We start from the raw sequence: 2,724 nt of genomic DNA on the forward strand, positions 1-2,724 counted from the left end.
AGAGAGAGAGAGAGAGAGAGAGAGAGAGAGAGAGAGAGAGAGAGGCCCTACTTCTCAAACTGGGGCAGGTTGGAACTCTGTAGCTCATCACGCACTTGTCCCTGCTTGGAAACCTCCTGCCCTGGGATGCACCATCATTTAGGGACTAGATAGATGTGGGAGAGCCACACCTAGGGTTGCCCAGGGATCTGCCTTTGTCCCAGAAGCATGAAACCAGGAAATAGATGGGATGAACTCAAGTGTGTGGATGTGGCCCAATTAGTCACCGCTATCTGCAGAGCAGAGAGTGGGTCTCTGGCCTGGGGTGCATGGTCCTTGGTGGAGCTGACTGCCCAAAGTCTGGGGTAGAACCTTGGTCCTCTGAGGAGAGTGGGCCTGGTGTCCTGGTTTGAACAAAGCCTGAAAACAAGTGTGGAATCTCGACACACCTGAGCACCCACACACATAATTCTGCCACCCCTACCAGCTCTCACACCCTGCACATTCCTTCATACCTGGCCTTCCCACCAGAAAACCCATTTCCACCCCTGGTATTAAACCCAATCTATCTTTCACCCTGTACCAAACTGTACCCACCCTCTGGCTCTTGGTCACTTCCATCCAAACTAGCTCCCAGATAGATAGGCTGCCCCTGACCTAGCAGCCACCACTTGCCCTTCCTTGTAATGTCCCTCTTTAGCCCCAGGCCAAGCTCCCATCTGTTTATCCCTCCAACCTGAGCCAATAAGTCAACACTTGGGGCATCAGGTCAGGGTTTATGAGGCCCCAGGGGAGGAGGGCAGGAAGGAAGAGCTCCTGACCCCAACCCTCGTGCTGGCTGACAGCACCTGCTGCCCCAGGTCCTTGGCCCCTCCCTGTGGCTGCTTCAACCGGCTTTTCAGGAGACACTGCGTCTCAGCTCATGGCAATCACCCCCTGCCCTTGCCCAAGGGCTGGGAGGCAAGAGGCCTGGGTTCCATGATGACAGTGTGATCCTGACTCCAGCCCTCCACCAGGGACTCTGCTGTGGTGAAGACTCAGGCTCCCTTCCCTCCAGAGCACTGTGAGCATGAGGTTCAGGCTTTCTTCCCTTGGCTTCCTCCAACCCCTGCATGTGTTTCATCCATAAGTGTTCACTGTACCCCAGACAATGTTCTGGAAGCTGGGGCCATAGTAGTGACCCACACAGAAGAAGGCCCTATTCTCTGGAGGTTTACAATTTGGAGGTGAGACACAATAAGAAATAAAGATGGTGTAGATCATAATCCATACTATAGAGACATAAAGATGATATTCCAGAGGGTAACTAATACCATGACAATCTCATGCATGCTCAGAGAAGGCTTTTTTGGAGAAGGTGACATTTGAACCAGAAAGTAACATCTGTAGATGAGGAGGAGGAGGAGGAGGCCTTCATGTGAGGTTCTGGGTTCTGAATTCTAGGTGGCCTAGTACGACAGCAATGGAGGGGCCATAGAGTGGTTTGTGGTTGAGTAAACGGTACAAGGCCTGTGTGGCTGTGGCAGAGTAAGTGAGAGTGGGAGCAGGAGTCCCCAGAGCAAGGTCCAAGACATTCCCACTTCTCCTAGAGTCCTTCCCTCCCTCTGACCATTCCTTCCATCTTTTCAGACTCTCACTGCTGGGGGAACTGGAACTGAGGTCCCTCAGAGAACAAATAGGATTGCAGAATCTCAGGGTCCCAGGGCTGGCAGGTTGTTGGAGGTGAGTTTCTAAAAGAGGAGACCTGGACCCTGTGTGAGGAATGAGAAGAGGAGGTGCTGGTCAGGGCAGATACTCTGCTCTCAGGTGGAGGGGCTTGGAGGGGCAAGGAGCAAAGATTCTAGGGCTCCTCTCTATGCATGACTCACCCTCTCCTCTTCTTCTTCATTGCTCAACAGCAAATCTCCCTGAGAAATACCTCCTTGATGGTGACAAAGGCACTGCTCACAGGCGCAGTTGAGTCATGAGGGGTGGAGAAGAGGGCAGGAGGCAGGATAAATAGCAGTCTTGCTTCCTGGGCTCCTCTCTGCATTCTTCCCATCTTCCCAACAGCATGCATCCTGCCAGATTACTCAGCTCCTGCTGCCTCCTGCTGCTGTTAGGGGCCTTGCCTGCATGGGCAACCAGTGATGACCCACTTGAGAAGGTCATTGAAGGGATCAACCAAGGGCTGAGCAAGGCAGAGAAGGAGGTTGGCAAGGCCCTGGAAGGCATCAATAATGGAATCACTCAAGCTGGAAGGGAAGTGGAGAAAGTTGTCAATGGACTTAGCAAAATGGGGAGCCATGCCGGCACGGAGGTGGAAAAGGGGATCAACCATGGCTTGGACAAGGTAGCCCATGGGATCAACAATGGCGTTGGACAAGCAGAAAAGGAAACAGAAAAATTTGCCCATGGGGTCAACCACGCGACTGGACAGGTTTGGAAGGAGTCAGACAAAATAATCCATCATGGGGTCAATCAGGCGGGAAGTGAAGCGGGGAGATTTGGTCAGGGAGCTCACCACTTTGTAGGGCAGGCTGGGAAGGAGGGGGGAAGGTTAGGCCAAGGAGCCCACCATGCTTTTGGTCAGGCTGGGAAAGACGGAGAGAAGTTTGGTCAGGGAGTCCATCATGCTTTTGGTCAGGCTGAGAAGGAGGCAGAGAAGTTTAACCATGGAATCCTCCATGCTGTAAGTCAGCCAGGGAATGAAGCAGAAAATTTTGGTCATGGAGCCCACCAGGCTTTTGGTCAGGCTGGGAAACA

The 2,724-nt window shown here is 52.8% G+C and overlaps 1 protein-coding gene across 1 annotated transcript in view; it reads left to right on the forward strand.

Moving 5' to 3' along the window:
• Window positions 1–2,023: 2,023 nt before the first annotated feature.
• Sbsn (suprabasin) overlaps window positions 2,024–2,724 on the forward strand; it is a 4,453-nt gene continuing 3,752 nt past the window's right edge. Inside the window, exon 1 of the mRNA XM_023721625.1 lies at window positions 2,024–2,398. Within this exon, the coding sequence (XP_023577393.1) occupies window positions 2,033–2,398 (366 nt within the window). The 5' untranslated portion in view covers window positions 2,024–2,032. The remainder of the gene's footprint in view (window positions 2,399–2,724) is intronic.

The sequence above is a fragment of the Octodon degus genome, unplaced genomic scaffold (genome assembly GCF_000260255.1).
Source record: "Octodon degus isolate 3935 unplaced genomic scaffold, OctDeg1.0 scaffold00083, whole genome shotgun sequence".
NCBI classification, from domain to species: domain Eukaryota; kingdom Metazoa; phylum Chordata; class Mammalia; order Rodentia; family Octodontidae; genus Octodon; species Octodon degus.